We start from the raw sequence: 16,673 nt of genomic DNA, 5'->3' as shown, positions 1-16,673 counted from the left end.
GAGAGAAAAAGATGTTCTCAAGGCCTTTGGCATAGAGGAAAGAGTCTGTAATTAAATAGTCATACTGCCCTGACTCTTTTGGCTCAGCAATTAGAGCATCAGCCAACAGACCAAAGGGTCTCAGGTTCGACTCCCAGTCAAGGGCACATTCCTGGGTTGCAGGTTCGACTAATCGATGTGTCTCTTTCACATTGATGTTTCTCTCTCTCTCCCTCCCTTCCACTCTATCTTAAAAACAAACAAACAAACAAAAAAAATCAATGGAAAAATATCTTTGAGTGAGGATTAAAAAAAATAATTACACAAATAATTGTAAAATTAACACTGTGCTAAGGGTTATGACGAAGTGAGGGTTGGTAGAGCTGGGTCTGACATTTAGTGCGGCACCACTGTAGTGTCTAACGGGTGTCTGACTCGGTCTGGAAGGTCAAGGAAGGTTTCTCCGGGAAAGCGATGACTGCAGGGAGATCTGGACAGTAAGTAAAATTACTTAGGTGAAGAAGATGCTGTAGACTGAGGGACACTACGTACAAAGACACTTTGGCGAGAGAAAGAACTGCATGTCTGAAGACATGGAAGAGCAGTGTGGATGTAGCGGAGAGAGCAAAGGGGAGCACCCCAAGGCACAAGGCAAGAGAGACAGGAGCAGCCAGACTGCCCTGGGCTTGTGGACCATGCAAAGAATTCTGAATTTTATCCTAAGAGCAGAGGGAGGCCAGCCCTCATCAGGTAGCTCAGTTGGTTAGAGCATCGTCCTGATATGCCAAGGTTGCAGATTTGATCCCCAGTCACGGCATACATAAGAATCAACCAGTAAATCCACAAAAAAGTGGAACAAGAAATCGACATTTCTCCTCTCTCTCAAATTAATAATAATAATAAAGAGTGAGGGGGGCACTGAATGGCTTTAAGATGGGAGGTAAGATGATCAGATTTCCATTTTCTAAAAGCTCATGCTGAAACGGGGAGAACTGACCCAGAGGAGCAAAGAGTAGATACAGGCAGACCAGCCAGTAGATACCGGCAAACTAAAGTAGTCCAGGCAAGAAATAATGTCTTAATCTAAGAAAGTAAAAGTGGAAGTGAAGAGTAGTGGATACATTTGAGATACATTTAGGAGTATAAAAATGATAGAATTAGAAATAACTTGAATATGGGAAGCCAAAGAGATGAACATTTTGAAAAGGACTCAGTTACCAGGCTTGTACAATCAGATGAACACAGGATAAGAAAATAAGATCAAATCCGGTGGCAGAACGGGAGATTAGCACTCATGGGGTCAGTTTTGGTTATGTTAATAAGTTTGGGATGCTTCTGAGATGTAAATGGAAATATGAGCCCAGAGCTCAGAGAAATCTGGATTAGAGACAAACATTTCTGAGTTGTCTGAAAAGAAACAGCATACTGTGGGTACAGATGAAATCACCTGTGGAGAGGAAAGACCTGGATGGAGCCTGAGGAACTCCAACATCGAATGGATTAGTAGATGAGGGAGAACCCGCCTGGGAGACTGAGAAAGAATAACCCACCGAGAAGGGGCAGAACTGGCAGAATGTGATGTCAAAGGAGCCAAGAGAAGAGAAAGTTTTAAGAATAAGAAAGTCGCCCTGGCCGGTTTGGCTCAGCGGTTAGAGCGTCGGCCTGTGGTCTGGAGAGACCCGGGTTCGGTTCCCGCTAAGGGCGCGTACCTCAGTTGCAGTTTGTCCCCGGCCGTGGTTGGTCGTGCGGGTGGCAGCCACTCGATGTGTCCCTTTCACGTCGATGTTTCTCTCTCTCTCTCTCTCTCTCTCTCTCTCTCTCTCTCTCTCTCTCTCCCTCCCACTCTATCTGTACAAAAAATGGAAAGATGTCCTCGGGTGAGGATAAAAAAAAAAAAAAAAGAATAAGAAAGTCAACAACACTGCTGAATAATGTGAGAGGTGAAGTCAGATAAAGACTTTTAAGTCTGTTGGATTGAATGACATGACAACTACTACTGACTCTAGTGCTGCTTCAGTGACAATGATGGAGTAGAAGTTACATCGAGGGAAGGAGCAATGAACTGCAGGTGCCATGGTAGTTACCAAAACTCACTCGCCATCCTGAAAAAGCTAAGAATTTCGTTTGAGCCCTGTCTGCTTTGGCTCAGCAGTTAGAGCGTCGGCCCGCAGACCAAAGAGTCATGGGTTCGATTCAGTCAAGGGCACGCACCTGGGTTGCAGTTTGGCCCTGGCCCTGACTGGGGTTGTGTGGAGGCAACCAACTGATGTGTCCCTCTCAAGTCGATGTTTCTCTCTCTCTCCCTCCCTTCTTCCCACTCTATCTGAAGATAAATGGAAAAATATCTTCAGGTGAGGATTAAAAAAAAAAGAATTTTGTTTGAGAACGCAAAACTTACGCAGAGGCTACAAAAAATAGACATAATGCTATCGGTTTTACAAATCCTTTAAATTCTATGGAAATCCAGAAAAGGAAGGCTCAAGGTGACTGGGTAATCCAGGAAAGTCTTCACAGAGAAGGAAAGCCTTAAGCAGGTTATTTAAGAAGTGCAAAGCTGAATCAATGAAAAGTGCTCAGTCTAGGGAAATGACACATGGTGTGTGTATGTGTGCGTGTGCGCGCTCGCACACGGGGGTGGGGGTGGGACTGGGATGGGGTGGAGTGATAAAAAGCCAAGAGACACAGGCATAATCCTCTGTTTTGTGATGCAGGCTTAACAATGAATTATTTAGGATTGAATAATCTATGCCCTACTCTCTCTTATTTTTTGCTGCCAAGCCAATTCATTTCTCAAAGTCCATTATACCAGAGGGTTAACAGGGAAAAGAAAAAAATAAGAATCATAAATCACTTGTGTTGCTCACTGGATGTGGACAATGCTGTGTGGAAGGAGGGGATCAGTTAAGTCGATGGCTGACGTGTCCCTGGATGTTTGTGATTCTGAGGCAGTGAGACAGCTGGGGAAGAACAGACCTCAGAGCCAGAGGCAGTCAGGTCGGAATGCTAACTCTGTCACTTACGACCTCTGTGGCCTTGGGAAATGCAATGGAAGTTTCGGAAGGATGCAGAGATGAGATGGTAATGCCTGCCTCATAGGAATCCACTAGTTGGTGGCTACTATTGTTTTAGTAATACTGTAAGAGGGAACAGGAAATACATTCAAAGAGATAACCTGGTGTACCCTAAGATGGGGATATTTTATTTACTGGAGAGCCCTGATCTACATTTTTCTACTGGCATTTATCTCAAGACAAGAAAAGCACCAAAATAGTAAAGTTTAGTTTTGGGACCTTTTTGGAGATAAACATAATCTATTTGTATCATAGGCTTTTACAATTAATTATATTATGTATATAACTATTCAATAAATGTATCCTTACTTCACACACTGATAATTTTGTAAAGGAGCAAAGAAGAAAACAAAACAAAAAAAAAGTAAGCCAGAAGAATAAAAAAAGCAACTAAAGTCAATAGTGAAAAAAGAACAAAAGCCCTGGCTGGTGTTGCTAAGTGGATAGGCCATCAGCCTGTGGACCAAAGAGTCTCGGGTTCGATTCTGCTCAAGGGCACGTACCTTGGGTGCACTCTGGTCCCCTGCCCTGGTCAGGGCTGTGCAGTTGGCAACCAATCGATGTGTCTCTCTCACGTCGGTGTTTCTCTCCCTTCCCCTCTCACTCTATCTGATGCCAAGTGGAAAAATATCCTCGGGTGAGGATTAAAACAACAACAGAGATAAGAAAGGCTACAGAGAACAGAGACAGAAGAGAACTGGCAGAGTCTGCAGACCTCGTGGACTCCCCAGAGCCTTTGCTCACTATTTCCACCTGCCAGCCTTCGGCTCGGCCGGCTCGTGCTCCCTGGGCCGTCATCTCCTGCCCAGCACACTCCCCCACCATGTCGTTTCCTACCCAGTCTTAACCTGACAGTAGGCCAGGCACCCTATATAGTGCTCGAGGCTATTTCCTTTCAGTTATTCAAAACAAAACAAAACACAACACAACACAACACACCTACATTTGCATCTGCTAAATTAAGGACACCTCTGCCATAAAAAGGAGGGAGTATGTTTATAGAAAACAGATCTTCTTAGGGACACTTTTTTAGAGATGCCTTTGAAAAACTCTATCAAGACCTGTAAAGTGACAGATTTAATTTAAGAACATATGCCAAAGGATAAACAAAATTAAGCCAAGGGGAAAAGCCAGGCTCCGAGAGGACGAATCCCTTATTTAGAGTTTCTCCTTACTGTGTGCTGAGGCCCGTCTTCATTGTCCCTCATGTAGAAAGGCTTGAGTGCTAATGGATAATTAACGACAAAGACTGGTATGTTGCCACAGTGCTTCACCAGGTACTTTTCATGTTCAGTATGTAGATCAGCACCCCACTGCAATGAGGAAAAAAAATTATCACAGGAGAACACAGAGCTGAAATATACAGTGCAGGACCTGAAAATAACCCGTATCAGTGCTCCCCCTGAGGATGAGTGATCTGTGGAGCTGTCTGCTGAGGTTACCCAGGTCACTAAACTAGAGGACTAGACAGAGGTATGTGTTAGCAAGCACATCCGAAGGCCCGGAGAGACAAAAGCTGAAGCTAGCAGACAAACACCACGCTCTGTGTCCCCGTCTCAGGGAGCAGCATTCGGCAGATGAACAGCATCTGCAGGAAAACAAAGCTTGCTATCCACAGGGTACAAAAACTGACCTCGGAATCATAGTTTTATTACTATTGCCCTGAGCTGCTTCTACAGTTATTGTTCTAAGTCTCAGGAAATTAAATGATGAAAGATAATATTTCTAATATTGAGCCTATCTTTGGCTAGATGGCTTCTCTCAGTGAATTTTTTTTTTTTAATAAAAGAGTCAACTGATATATCAGATGTTCATTGATGAATAATTAATAACACTGTTCATCTATTTATTCAGTAAATAATAATGTGTCTGTTAAATCTCAGGTACCATGCTAGGTATTGAATATAGTGGTAAGAAAAATAGAATCCTTAACTTCATGAAGCTTCCAGGGTAGGAAAAAACACTATATACAAAATTATACAAAAAATTAACTGATTATGAGTACAACAAGGAGAGGGTACTATTATAACGTATAAGAGGATCTGACTTAACTGGGGTTGGGACCAGTGTCAGGAACAGTCTGAGGACAAAGGTATCACATTCTTCACATGCTCTTACTACTCCCACTGCCCGCAGTCCCTTAACGACGGGGAAGAAGTGCTGGCGGAGGAGCAAGGAGACTGTCTGACATGCTGTGCACCCTCGCAGTGAGTCACGTGGCCTCCCTGGACACATGCCCTTGCCAATAAAACAAAGGAGTTCTTTAAAAAAAAACCCAAAACCCAAAACAATTCAGTGTATTCCAGAGTGGTTCACAAATTAGAAAACTCTATAAAGTTCAACAGAAAAAAGCGAACACCTGTTTAATGTGTTGCTTAAACTTACTTGATCACTTAATCTCTTTTGTCTGTCACCTGTTAACATCAGTCAGAATACACTCTGGGAAGTACTCACTGAATGAGTTGAGTTCTACACTAATAGTCTGATTACCATCCTCTTTAAGGACTGTCATCTTCCTAAACTTGGGAAACTTCTTTATAACCCTTTAGTCACTGCTATTCTAAATTATATAATTCTACTTAAAAATTATTTTTCATTAAAATATTTCAACAAGATTTAGCAAACATCAAAAAAAGCCAAGGTACAGATGAACTAATCCCGCACACTGCTAAGAGAAATGTGATTATTTTAAATAATAGTAAGATTAGGACGAGGAAAACATATTTGGACACACACACACACACTCTCTCTCTCTCTACCTCTGGGGTGAAGGTGAAGTTCTGGGATGCTTGCTGTAAGATCTCCACTGCTTCAGTATAAGAAATGCTGGAGAGAAATGGTAAAAGCAGAGACAGGTTAACACAATGGGCTGTTGTTAAATAGCCCATCTGAAAACTAGAAAAGGTTTATTACCATACAGTCTTTGAGATCATAAATGAGTATTAAATGATTACTGAGCAATCAGGGATTAAGGTTTACCTAATCCTATGAGAGTCCAATCAGCATGAAGAGAAGTGGCCATTAAATAACCCCAGTCCTGATCTACTTGCAAAGTACACAGAAGACTAGTCACTTAAGCAATAGATATTTTCTCTGAATTCATGCTATGTCAATGCCATAATAAAAGGCACAAGAGTAAAAATCTTTCCTTAAAGCTATAATTCATTTATTCATTCATTCACCCAACAAACATATTGAGCACCTACTCTGTGAAAGGCACTATTCTACACACTAGAGATACAGTAAATACAAAATAAAGCTCCTGCCTTTTTGGAGATATTGTGTGTGTGTGTGTGTGTGTGTGTGTGTGTGTGAGAGAGAGAGAGAGAGAGAGAGAGAGAGAGAGAGAGAGAGAGAGGAGGGAGGGAGATGGGGGTATGAATGGGGAGTAGAGAGAAAAATAAATAAACAGAAATAATATGATGCCAGGGAGCTATTGGTGCTATGACGAAAATAAAGCTAGGTAAGAAGAGAGGATGTTTGAGGGTGCCATGTTAGAAAAGATGGTCAAGAAAGGCCTCACTGAGTTGCCTACATCTTAAGGGAAACCTACATGAAGTAAGGAAACAAAACATATAAATATCTGGGGGAAGTGTTCCATGCAAAAGGAACAGTGGGTACAAGGCCTGAAGTAAGGCCTAAGCCTGGCTCCTTCGAGGAGTGAAAAGGTCAGTGTGACCGCAGTATACTGGGCAAGGGGAAGGATGCCAGGAAATTAGGGAAGGTAGTCACAGCTCAGGCCTAGGAACCTTTCAGGCCATGGTAAGGCCTCTGTAATATATTCTAAGCATTAAGACTGTTTAGGAAAAATGTCATTGGTTACTTCAGTGAGAAATCCTCATGCCTGAAACAAACCAAGCCAAAAATGTATATGAACTATTTCAGTAGGTAATATATGCACACAGTTTTTTTTTTTTGTTTTTTTGTTTTTAAATCAAGATGTATAAAAGAGTATAAGTCTCCTTTCCACCCTGTCCCATTGCTACCTAGTTAGTTCCTCTCCTCACACAATCACTGTTAGTGGTTTTCTGGGTACCCTTCCAGAGGGTTTTATACATCTATAAAGCAAATATTAATATACAATCTCCCTTATTTTTATTTATTTATTTATTTATTTATTTAATCCTCACCTGAGGAGGACATTTTCTTTTGATATTTTGTGCAGATAGAGTGGGAGGGAGAGAGAGAGAGAAAAAAACATTGACATGAAAGGGACACATCGAGTGGTCGCCACCCACACGACCCAATCAGGGCCGGGGACAAACTGCAACCGAGGTACGTGCCCTTAGTGGGAACCGAACCCGGTTCTCTCCAGACCGCAGGCCAACGCTCTAACCACTGAGCCAAACCGGCCAGGGCCAATCTCCCTTTTTAAAACTAGATGGTAGCCATAGCATACACAAACCATACACACTCTTCTACATCATTATTACTCAAAAATATACCTTGCAGATCGTTCCATATCAGTATATGAAAAGCTTCTTCATTTTTTGAACGATCACATAATATTCTATTTTGTGGATGGATCCTAGTTAGTTTTAACCAGTCATCTACTGATAGACAGATAGTTCAGCTGTTTCCAGTTTTGCTATTATAAATCATGATTACATATATCTATTTTATACTATAAATGATTCTTATACACTAATTTTGCAAATGAAAAAAAGTAAATTGTTGGATGAAAGGGTATTTTGCATTTGCAGTTTTACATATTTTGAAAGATATTGCCAAAGGTATTGTTGCCCTTTTACAGGGTTACACCAATTTATGTCCACCAATATTATATGAAATGTCAGTTTCCCCAGGTCTTCTGCAGCGGCACTTTGCATGATTAAAAACAAAAATCTACAAAGTTCCTCAAGAACTCTGAGCTCAAAAAATAACTTACCCACCACAAACTTATTCTCTGAAACAAAAATTAAGCTCATACTATAATAACTAAAGAGTTGTATCTTACAGTGCAAATAAAGCCCCCAAAGCTATATTTTGAGTGATAAGTTTTCCTAAGATGAGAATTCTACTCAAATTAAAAATCTAGTATTGAGTCCAGCTGGTGTGGCTCAGTGGTTGAGCGTCGACCCATGCACCAAGAGGTCGCCAGTTCGATTCCCAGTCAGGCCCTGGGTTGTGGGCCTGATCCCCAGTTGGGGGCATGCAGGCGGCAGCCAATCGATGTTCTCCCTCATCAATGTTTCTCTCTTTCTCCCTCTCCCTCTCTCTTTAAAATCAATAAAGGAAAAAAAAAAATTTAAAATCTAGTATTGAATAACAGGTAATTTCTCAGGTGATAATGGTGCTGGCATTGGCAGTAAGCATACTTTTTAAACAAGCATCTTACACAAGGAAAACTGAAGCTTAGAGAGGATCAATAACTTGCCAAAAACGATTCATGTAAGTGACGAGTAAATCCTAAATGCTAACTCCAGAGTTCAAGCTTCTGTGAAGATAATGCCTAAGCCACGGGGAGTCTCCTATGCCAGTGAAAACAGGAACTTGTTCCCCTGACTCCACTTCCACTTCCGGCTATGTAAACCACCACACCTGAATGGGGGCACTTTACAAATGTTTGTGATGTGCTATGCAGACATTAAAAATTAAGTGTTTTCACTTGTAAAAAAAGGAGATTAAACTATGTTACCTAAAGTTCTTTTCTGCTTAGACATCCTATTCTGCTCCATCATTACTTGATATGATCTACTCATTACATTGAAAAAATAAGATCAATCAAAAAGGATTTTATGTTATTGCTATGTTACTGTTCTATTATTAAGAAAAATGACTCTCATGTCCGAATGTCTCTTGTTATTCTGGACATTTTGCCCTACTCCCCCCACACCTTAAGTTGAGGCACAGCTTTCAAGTTCAAATTACAGTTCTGATACTGGATATCCCTCCCTAATGGCCTTTATCAACCCTCTCTACTAATTTTTCTTGACATGTATAGAGAATATTTCTTCTCCCTCCCAGACACTATTTCCAAAGTGCTTTGAGGAAAGGAGGAGAAGACACTGTGAAATTGCATGATACAGTATCAAAATACCTTCATGTTTCAAATGTTTTACTGTTGAATGAAGAAAATTATTATGAAATTGTTGGAGTAAAACTGCTATGCTAATGAGACAATTATTACCATTCTCTGCCTCAAAGTCACACAGATAAACAAAAAGCAAATAAAAAGGTAAGAATTCTATATTTTAAAAACCTCCATACCATAAAGGAAATGTAAAATAAATGAATTCTATTTCTGCTTGATAAAGGCTAAACTACTACATAAATCCTTTAAGTAATATATTTTTACATGAAACAATTATAACAAGTAGTCAACAATACACTGAAATCTATTGAAGAGAATATAGTCACATGGTATCTTGTGTGTGTGTTATTTCTGGAAGTATCTCAATTCTAATTCATCATGACTAGGTGTACTGTCATGTCCCCCTATGGCTGTTAAAATCTCTGGTTTCAAAGACTGGCAAACCCCCCTCCATGTATCTCCACCTTGAGAATCCTCAGCATCGTGTCATTAATGAACATCCTTCTGGTGTTCAGTTCCCTCTTCATTTCTAGCTCCTGGAACTTCTCTTACTTTCTAGTGAACTCAACAAAGCATTTAAATCTGTAAGCAGATTACACTACATAATGTGGGTGGGCCACAGCTAATCAGTCAGAGGCATTCATAGAACAAATACTGGCCTCTGCCAAGAAGGAATTCTACCAGCAGACTGCCTTTGGATTTTAACTGCAACTTTTTCCTGTGTCTCCAGGACTACTGGAGATTTCATCAGACCTGAAACTTGTCAAGCCTTCAAATTGGGTAAGCTAACTTCTTAAATAAATCTTTTTATATATACACTATGTTGGTCTTCTTTCTCTGGAGAACCCTAATACATGGTCCAGAACATGTCTTACCTAGATGACTGTAATAATCTAGTTGGTTTTCTGTTCTCACTTTTGTCCTACTACAGCTTATTCTCAACAAGCAGCAAGAGTGATCCTGTTAAGTCCAGTTCAGATCTTGTCAACCCTCTGGAACCCTTCAACAGCTTCCCCACCTCATCCAAGTACAAACCCAAACTCCTCATGGTGACCTACAAGGCCGCAAATGATTTTCCCAACCCTCTCCTCCCTTGCTACTCTATCTTCTACTATCCTCTTCCCTTATTCACTCTTCACTATTACTTGAACACATCAGGTATGCTCCAACCTCAGGGCCTTTGTACTTGCTATTCCCTCTGCCTGGAATATTCTTTTTCCAAATATCCATACAACTAGTTCTTTCACTTTCTTTAGATCTTTACTCAAAAAACACCTCAGTGAGATCTTCTTTGCTACAATATCTAAAACTTTTACCTCCTCATTCTTCTTTTGTCTTCTCTTATCTACTTTCTTGTCTCTGGGTTTTCCCTCTGAATACTATTCATTCTCACAGACTACATTTTTACTTGTCTTGTTTCTTTGCTATTTTCATCCTCCACCAGAAATGTAAGCTCAGTGAAGGCAGGGCACTTTGTCTGCTTTGTTCTCTGCGTTGACACCATTTTCAAGGCCCTGGGTCTGCTCTCAGGCGAGGAGGTTGTGGCATCAGTAGGTCCTAGGCGATTCCAGCTCCAGATGGGATGATGGAGGTTGTAATTACCCGTCTTAGGCCGAAGGTTCCCGTGAAGTGTAACACTCATGACACCACTGGGGACCTTAAGAGGCTGACTGCAGCCCAAACTGGTACCCATTAGAACAAGATTGTCCTAAGAAGTGGTACGTGATTTTTTAGGAGCACAGTTCTCTGAGGGACTATGAAATCCATCATGGGATGAGCCCGGAGCTTTATTACCAATAGAGCAGAATTTCTTCCCTCTGCCCTGCCTTCCCTTCCCGTCCCCTCTCCTCCCACTCCCGTCTCCTACACTGGTGTGGATGCTTGTTTTCAAAAAGTCATGTTAATAACTTAGAAGCAGAAAAAAAGAGACAGTGTTTAGATTCTAGAACAATGCCTGGCACATTGTAAGTATTCAATATAAATTTAAGTGGAAAAAACAAAAAAAAAAACCCAAAGCCTTCATTTACACTTACTTCATTACCTTTTGATTCTTTGTCACAGGACTGCTGACTATCGCCTCCTCTGATCCCACCTCTGCTGCCTGCCAAGCATCAGGCTCAGTGACTCATCACTTTTAACTGGTAGCCTGAGGGTCTAGGCTGACACCCAAAATTTTTGACTCAGTCAATCTGCCAAGTTTTTTTATTCCCCTCCTCAAGGACAGGTTGAAATCTTTCTTAGAACAATAACTTCCTAAACCTAAAGATGGCAAGTGAAGAATTGAGATATCAATTTACTTTAAGAAACAATTTTCTACTCCTCTAGTATCCAACTTACTTCCTATACACACTGTAAATACATGGAATACTCTTTTATATACCTGATTAATATGGTTGGTGAAATAAACAACCAGTCCAATATCATCAAGTACTACTTGAATAGAATTATAATGGAAATAAAGCAATAATATATGCGTTATGCTTTTAAAAAAGTGGCAAGAATGTTTAGAATATATTATCAGATTTTAGCAAGTGAAGGTAAAGAAGAAAAAGGAAGACTGAAAGAGAAAAACTGATAGACAGATGTTACATATATTATGTTTGTTTTTTAATAAGCCAAATTTTGATTAAAGTTAGTATTAGTTTGAATTGCATTAATACAGTTGATAATTACTGTGTTCATTTTTCATCCATTCATTAATTTATGAAACATTTATTATTGACTATTAACCAGACACAAAAGCTATAAAAATAATTAAAACATGGGACTTCCTTGAATCTAGGGCATGTGATAAGCAAATATATAAATTTAATACAGTGTGATAAATATGATGATAAAGTATGAATCAAGTTCAGAGAAAGTATATCTACTTACATTAAAAAGTTGTTTTTTAGCATATGTTCTAATCTGTCCTTGGTAAGAAAAGAGAAAAAAGAAAATGTATTATTCAAGGTAATTATACATGTGATATGCAATAACATATTTAAAGCGTGGATGCACTGGGTTCTCCACAGAAGGAATACCTTCTGGCCGGGAGCCAGGACCCTGTGGCAGAGCGCGACGTCTTCGGGACAGCTGGAGAGCACCGCCGCTGCTGCAGACTTGAACAGCCCCTCCATGACCTGCGAGAACGACACAGAGCGGCCTGACGTGTGAGCCACTTGATGAGAGAAACCTGTTGAGGGTATTGTAAGGATTGCTTCCCAGGTCTTAGCAACTATGAATCCGTTAGGCCGCTTCATGCTGACTGCACTACAGCAAGTTCAGTCCCCTGGATTGATTAGAGGAGGAACTACAACTTCTCAGAGGGGACAAGAAGAGAAAGAAAAATGTTTAATTTTTTTTTTTTTTTTTAATCCTCATCCGAGGACATTTTTCCATTTTTTGTACAGACAGAGTGGGAGGGAGAGAGAGGAAGAGCGAGAGAGGGAAACATCGATGTGAAAGGGACACATCAAGTGGCTGCCACCCGCACGACCAGCCAGGGCCGGGGACAAACTGCAACCGAGGTACGTGCCCTTAGCAGGAACCGAACCCGGGTCTCTCTGGACCGCAGGCGGACGCTCTAACCGTTGAGCCAAACCGGCCAGGGCTAAATTTTTTATTAACAGTTTAAATACTGACATTGAAGTGGGATGTCAAATAAACACCTAAATTGATAGATGCCTCTAAATTCCAATATACTCACTTGTAGAATCATAGGAGTAAGCGTGCCCACTTCCAGGACTGTTGTGAGAGCTCAATGAAATATCCATGTGGAAGACCTAGCTTAGTACCCAGCTCACAGAGGCACACAACAAATATAGTTGTGAAGAGTGAGACACTTCGCAGGAGGGAGGTGGGAGCAAGGAGGAGGGGATAAAACAAACAAACAAACAAACAGGAGTCAGACACTTTGAAAAGTGTTTCATTCAGGCATTGGTAAAGGAAAGTAAACTTTAAAATCAGAGAGGCAGCCCTGGCCAGTTTTGCTCAGTGGTCAGAACGTTGGCCCGAGGACCAGAGTCCTGGGTTTGATTCTGGTCAAGGGCACGTACTTGGTTGTGGTTCGTCCCTGGCCCTGGCTGGGGTCCTGTGAAAGGCAACCAGTCCATGTGTCTTTTCTCTCTCTCTCTTCCTCTCTCCCTCCCTCCCTCTTTCCTACTCTGAGAGAAATGGAAAAATATCCTTGGACGAGGATTAAAAATAATAATAAAATAAAATAAAATTAGAGAGGCAATGAGATATCTGCATCTAAATATATACATATTTTGCTTTGCTAAAGCATAAAGTAATAATAACACAAATCAGCATATGGGGTGAGCAATGGTAGGTTTAAAGTTGTGAGTACGTGAAACAATTTATTCTTGTATTACTATTCATTAATTATTGTATTATTTTCCATTCGAACAACTGCAAAACTATTTTTGCCCATCCTGTATAAGAAATCATTCTACCAGAAGTGTCCATAGACATCTCATGGGGAAATCTTGTTCACAGAAGAAAAAAGCAATTGGAATGGAAAATATTTCTCAAATATTTTAACCAAAACGAAAATTTTTGGTTTGAAGGCCATGAAATCACTAGGCCTGCAGGGCTGTACCTGGACAGATGCACACATCTGTTAAGTGCAGGCTGCCTCAGAGCCAGCACCTTCCTGCCCTCCTGCATCACTGCTGAACCCCACTGAGGTGCCAAGGCAGTGGGGGCACAAGTGTCTCCTCCAGTAATTCAGTACGACCAGGTATAGAAAGTTCATTACTAAGTGACAACCATATGTATACGTACAATAGAAGTGAGAAATAACTGGTTGGAAGAAGTGCAAAAGGAGGTTAAAGATCTTTTACCTTGAGGCTGTATCACCTTCAATCTAGCAGTGAGATAAAGAAATCACTAAGTAACTGAATGATTTATGAAGAGTCATATCTTTAATCACTAAAAAAGCAAATGCACATTGGGATGCAGAAGGAACAGTAGGTTGGACGGTGCGCCTGCAGCACGGAGGACACAGGACCCTTATCTGTAAGAGGAAGACTCTGACCCCTGACTTGTTAAATCGGCGTCTTTCATGAGCAGTAAATTTCCATTTGAAGAAGTAAATCATTGGCTTCTCTAACCCTGACTTTCAGACTATGCTCTATAAATAAATTTAAAGGAAAAATAAACTTAACTGAAGGGTTAGCTTAACTCTCAGATGTTTTTAAAAGTATATTACTCAATGGCACAAATATAGTAGTATTTAATTACTATACCTCACGAGGGGAACATCCTTTGTTACAATATTTTAATTTAATATTTAAGAGACTGCTCTGCATCAGGATAATGATCCCCACAGAATGTAATTTATAAAAACAAGAAAATTTAAGAGAAGCAGGAGATCACCTTTGGGGGAGCATACATTTTCATCTATCTTCAGGAGACAAGCTTATATTTTAGTTAATTAAATTATTCAATCGTGTATGTCCTCAGTCCCACTCAGTTGAGTACCAAATACATAAGAATTCTTTAATTTTAGAACATTTACAGAGCAAAGATGACAATGTTTAATAGACTCTAACTTACTGTGTGTATTATTCTGTGACCGTTTCCCCGGAACTCGGTGGGGGCGGTGGAGACAGGGTCAAAGCAGAGGAGATGGGGGTGTGGAAAGCACAGTTGTGTTCCTCACCACACTCTCGTCGCCCGAGTGAAAGCGTAGTACAGAGCTGGGTTGTGGCTCACACTGAAAGCAACCTAAGGAATTTTACTGACTCCACGTGAGGCTTAGACCTGAATCCCTACAATTAGAAAACGGTTACTCTGCAGTGTGACTACTGACATTTTTGGCCAGAGAATTCTTTGGTGGGGAGAGGGGGTTGTGCATTTTAGGATGTTGAACAGCATCCCTAGTCTTTACCCCTGGATACCATTAGCAACCACTCCCAACCCACTCCCTAGTGGGCACACTGACCTAGAACACTAGTGGGAAAGTTAAAGGGTATGGAAGTGGATACTATGGGATGTGGCCAGAACACCCCTTCAGGACAAAGCTTTCTCTGCTGGGAATATGGTAGGGGATGTTATGGTCAAGTCCCTCTGCAAGAACGGCCCAGGCCAAGGGTGCTGTCTTACCCATGGTCACACCTCTTCCCAAAGCTGGCCCATGTCCAGCGACTAGGTGATGGGGAAAGCACAAATGCCCACCCCCTTGCCTTCATAAGGGACAACTCTGAAGGACATTCCAGCTCCAAAGTTCCTCACAAAACTGGCTAAGGCCTCTGTTTGTAAAGGCATCACAGTTCAACCTTTCCTCTGCCTAGTGCTGCCTTCTTCCTTTTCCTCCAGGTGTTCCCTAGAGCGTTCCCCAATACCCCCAGCCTCTGCTTCAGTTTGTTTTCTAGGAAATTCAACCTAAGCCAGGATAATGACGTAATGAGTCCATTCTATTTGGTGGTATATTTGGTATTTATGTTTTAAGTGGAATTGGGTCATTTACTGGGTGAATAAGAATAGAGGAAAGCATAAATTAATGGAAGTGCTAGTTGATAAAAACTGCTGAAATAGCCCTGGTCAGTTTGGCTCAGCGGTTAGAGCATTGGCCTGAGGTCCAGAGAGACCCAGGTTCGGTTCCCGCTAAGGGCACGTACCTCGGTTGCAGTTTGTCCCCGGCCCTGGTTGGGTCGTGCGGGAGGCAGCCACTCGATGTGTTCCTTTCACTTCGATGTTCCTCTCTCTCTCTCTCCTCTCTTTCCCTCCCACTCTATCTGAAGAACAAAAAATAAAAAAATGTCCTCAGGTGAGGATAAAAAAAAACAGAAAAAAAAACTGCTGAAATAAACATCTTGTAATTACAAATCCAAACTAAGATGTTAACCAAAATGGTACTGAACACAGAATTCATAATATCAATAGTTAATAGTTTCTGGGTACTTAGTGCCACGAACTATGCTAAATGCCTTATATATATTATCAGTCTAATCCTCAGAATTACCCTATGAAGTAGGAATTATTATTCCCATTTTATAGATAAGAAAACTGAGGCTCAGAGAAATTAAGTCCCTTGTCTAAGATCACACAGCAAGTAACCGATGGAGTTAAGAAACAAATCCTGCCCTGGCCGGTTTGGCTCAGCGGTTAGAGAGTCGGCCTGCGGTCCTGAGAGACCCGGGTTCGGTTCCTGCTAAGGGCATGTACCTTGGTTAAAGTTTGTCCCGGGCCCTGGTCGGTCGTGCGGGTGGCAGCCACTCGATGTGTCCCTTTCACGTTGATGTTTCTCTCTCTCTCTCTGTTCCTCTCTCTCCCTCCCACTCTACCTGAACAAAAAATGGAAAAATGTCCTCGGGTGAGGATTAAAAAAAAATTAAAAAATAAAAGAAACAAATCCTGGTCGATCCCAGAGTTTGCGTGCTTTATCTGGATTATGGCCACAGCCTCCTAAAAGAGCTCCCGCCCCTATTTTTATCTCCCTCTAAATCATTTTTCATAATGCTGCTGGAAAAATTTTTCTAAAATATCACTATGACCATGGCCTCTCCCACTGAGAACTCCTTCTCCTTTACCTTTTGGATTAAATCCAAACTCCTTAGCATGGCATTCAATGCTATTGAATTGATCTTGATCTTTCATGATCT

The 16,673-nt window shown here is 41.1% G+C and overlaps 1 protein-coding gene and 1 pseudogene across 5 annotated transcripts in view; one reads left to right on the top strand and one right to left on the bottom strand.

Moving 5' to 3' along the window:
• NARS2 (asparaginyl-tRNA synthetase 2, mitochondrial) overlaps positions 1-16,673 on the bottom strand; it is a 120,173-nt gene that overhangs the window by 23,668 nt on the left and 79,832 nt on the right. For 4 of the 5 annotated variants that reach the window (XM_036258820.1, XM_036258822.1, XM_036258823.1 and 1 more), the window contains 4 exons: positions 12,108-12,206; positions 11,959-11,996; positions 5,810-5,876; positions 4,226-4,363 (listed from right to left, as the gene is read on the bottom strand). In XM_036258820.1, coding sequence (XP_036114713.1) covers positions 4,226-4,363; positions 5,810-5,876; positions 11,959-11,996; positions 12,108-12,206 — 342 coding nt within the window. Of the gene's footprint in view, positions 1-4,225; positions 4,364-5,101; positions 5,289-5,809; positions 5,877-11,958; positions 11,997-12,107; positions 12,207-16,673 lie in introns of those variants that run through there. The other variant, XM_036258821.1, reaches the window with a different exon arrangement.
• On the top strand, positions 10,667-10,884 carry LOC118628096 (annotated as a pseudogene).

Source organism: Molossus molossus, unplaced genomic scaffold (genome assembly GCF_014108415.1).
Source record: "Molossus molossus isolate mMolMol1 unplaced genomic scaffold, mMolMol1.p scaffold_m16_p_13, whole genome shotgun sequence".
In the NCBI taxonomy this organism is placed as follows: Eukaryota; Metazoa; Chordata; class Mammalia; order Chiroptera; family Molossidae; genus Molossus; species Molossus molossus.
This window is presented reverse-complemented; position numbering and strand designations above follow the sequence as displayed.